This window comes from Diospyros lotus, chromosome 12, assembly GCF_014633365.1.
Source record: "Diospyros lotus cultivar Yz01 chromosome 12, ASM1463336v1, whole genome shotgun sequence".
Taxonomy (NCBI): Eukaryota; Viridiplantae; Streptophyta; class Magnoliopsida; order Ericales; family Ebenaceae; genus Diospyros; species Diospyros lotus.
Genome location: NC_068349.1, coordinates 12618176 through 12620471, shown reverse-complemented (window position 1 = coordinate 12620471; position 2296 = coordinate 12618176). Strand labels below are relative to the sequence as shown.

Here is a 2296-nt window from a genome sequence, read left to right as displayed (position 1 = left end):
TAGAAGGGAAAAATTCATTAGATAAATCATAAGAAGTTCAAATCATTCTCTCGAAAAAAAAATTGAGAAGTATGATTAATTTAGTGAAATCTTACAAATATTATATTTCCACCCAGATGAGAGATAAGTATGTTATGTTGCTCATGGAATTGAATTCAGATGCATGATTTTTTATTACTCATAATTAAAATCTTTGTTTAAAGTGTGTTTAATAAAATCATAACCCTCTCACTTATTAGTTTTGTGAATTGTATATATCAAATCAAATATCACTAAGTAACAAAAGATACGAATACGAAAGAAACACTCCAAAATTCCAACGCTTGCTTAAAAATTTACACCCCACCCCACCAGTAAGCACTTTGTAGCAATAGAATACCCCAAAAAATGAGTGAGTGATAGTTACAAAATATTATTATATTATTTTAACAAAACTTGGTATAAAATAATCACTGTATAGTGTATGTACAGCAATGCCCCACCCTAGCTTCTGGGCTGCCTATATATAGCCCCCAAGTCCAAGCTCTTTCTTCGCAATTCAAAATATCCATCCAAATCCACAGTCTTCCACTTCCGTCTCTATATGCCTTTCAAAAACATGGCAAATCTTGTCCTTTACTTGCTCTTACTACTACTCCACCTCCGCTCCACGGCGGCCACTCCTCCAGCCTCCGCCGCAGCAAACTTCATCAAATCCTCATGCAGAGCCACCCGCTACCCTTCCCTCTGCATTCACTCCCTCTCCGTCTACGCCAGCAAGATCCAGCAAAGCGACCAGCAGCTGGCTCAAGCCGCCTTGTCCGTCAGCCTGTCCAGCGCCCAGTCCACCACCGTCTTCGTCTCCAGGCAGCTCAAAGCCGCCGGCATCAAGCCCCGAGAGTACCAGGCCATCAGAGACTGCACCCGGAACATGGCCGACGCCGTCGTCCAGCTCAACAGATCCATCGGCGAGCTCGGCCAGATTGGCCGCCCCTCGGCTCAGGATTTCGAGTGGCATATGAGCAACGTTCAGACCTGGGTCAGTGCCGCCATCACCGCCGCCAACACGTGCATTGACGGGTTTTCCGATCCCACCATGATAGGAGATCTAAAGAGTGGGATTACGGCTAGAGTTACCACTTGTTCCCAGGTCACCAGTAATGCCCTTGCTCTGGTTGCCCTCTTTGGAGAGAAGATGGCGAAAGGAAGGAACGGTTGAGTAGAAGTCCGTGACGATCACATATAGATATATGTTGCTACATAAGCTAGTGGTTTGTTTAATTAGATAGTGCAGTGAGGGTCTGAGTTGACTTGATGATGTTTCCAGTCTTTTTGCTTGTGTACCCCCACTTCTTAATTATTTCTTAATTGTGTTTGCGTTCTTGTACAATATCTGGTCTCAGAGGTGTTCGTTCTCTCTAATGGTGTTCCGAACAAATTTGATACTTTATCTTATATTCATTATATTCAGATAAAATTTATATTAATGTGGATGTGACAATATCAGTGATAAAAAGCATACTCACTGTGAGTAACTCTCGTATAATTAAGTTATTACCGATCGAGTACAATATAAAGTTATATGGTGAAATAATTAACATTTTTAGTTTGCAAAATTAACTAGATAGTGGTCATATTAAATAACAATTGTCTTTTTCCTATCATTCTTTTGTCATGGTGTGAAAAATCACCAACAATTAATTCAATCTAATGTTTGAATGCCTGGAGGTTGAATATCATTGACCGTCCAGTTGATGTCTCTAATGGTGCTCGGAACAAGGATGGCCTTGGTAGACCAGGGTGGGGGATCGATCAAATGTATTAGAAGAATTTAATTTTTCATATATAATTGTATTTCCAAATAGGAATATATATATATATATAATGTGTTGTTTTTAATAGAATATTGAACTTCCTGAAAAGCCAATATGAAAATGGTATTTCCAAATAAATAGTTGTGTTGTTGAAAAAGATGGGAAAAGTGAGAATATATGTCAAAATAAGGCCTATAATTGCAAAATAGAAGGCCTATTTCAAAGTAGAAAGTGACCTATTTCCAAATAGAGATGAAATAAAAAATCAGCATCACAATTTTCCACCTAAATTGTTAGTGAATTCTCAATTTTGAGAGTTTGCCTACGAATTTATAACATAGTTTTCTATGATATTATCCAAATTCTAGTAGTATTAAAATAAAAAAAATAATGATTTGATGGATTAATTTTGAATTGAAGTGTGATTTATGCTTAAATGCATTTTTATCCTATGTTGTGATAGCTTGTGGATCAGGGGGTTAATTAACCAAATATATATAGAT

The 2296-nt window shown here is 37.8% G+C and overlaps 1 protein-coding gene across 1 annotated transcript; it reads left to right on the top strand.

The window, feature by feature from the left end:
• The first annotated feature begins 546 nt into the window (after nt 1–546).
• LOC127787223 (pectinesterase inhibitor 9-like) lies at nt 547–1369 on the top strand. The gene has a single exon (XM_052315161.1). The coding sequence runs from the start codon at nt 584–586 to the stop codon at nt 1196–1198; it is 615 nt and encodes a 204-aa protein (XP_052171121.1). The 5' UTR covers nt 547–583; the 3' UTR covers nt 1199–1369.
• Nucleotides 1370–2296: the final 927 nt, after the last annotated feature.

What these genes read in the sequence shown, in the direction of transcription:
- LOC127787223 (XM_052315161.1), top strand. Translation starts at nt 584, where the DNA reads ATGCCTTTCAAAAACATGGCAAATCTTGTCCTTTACTTGCTCTTACTA.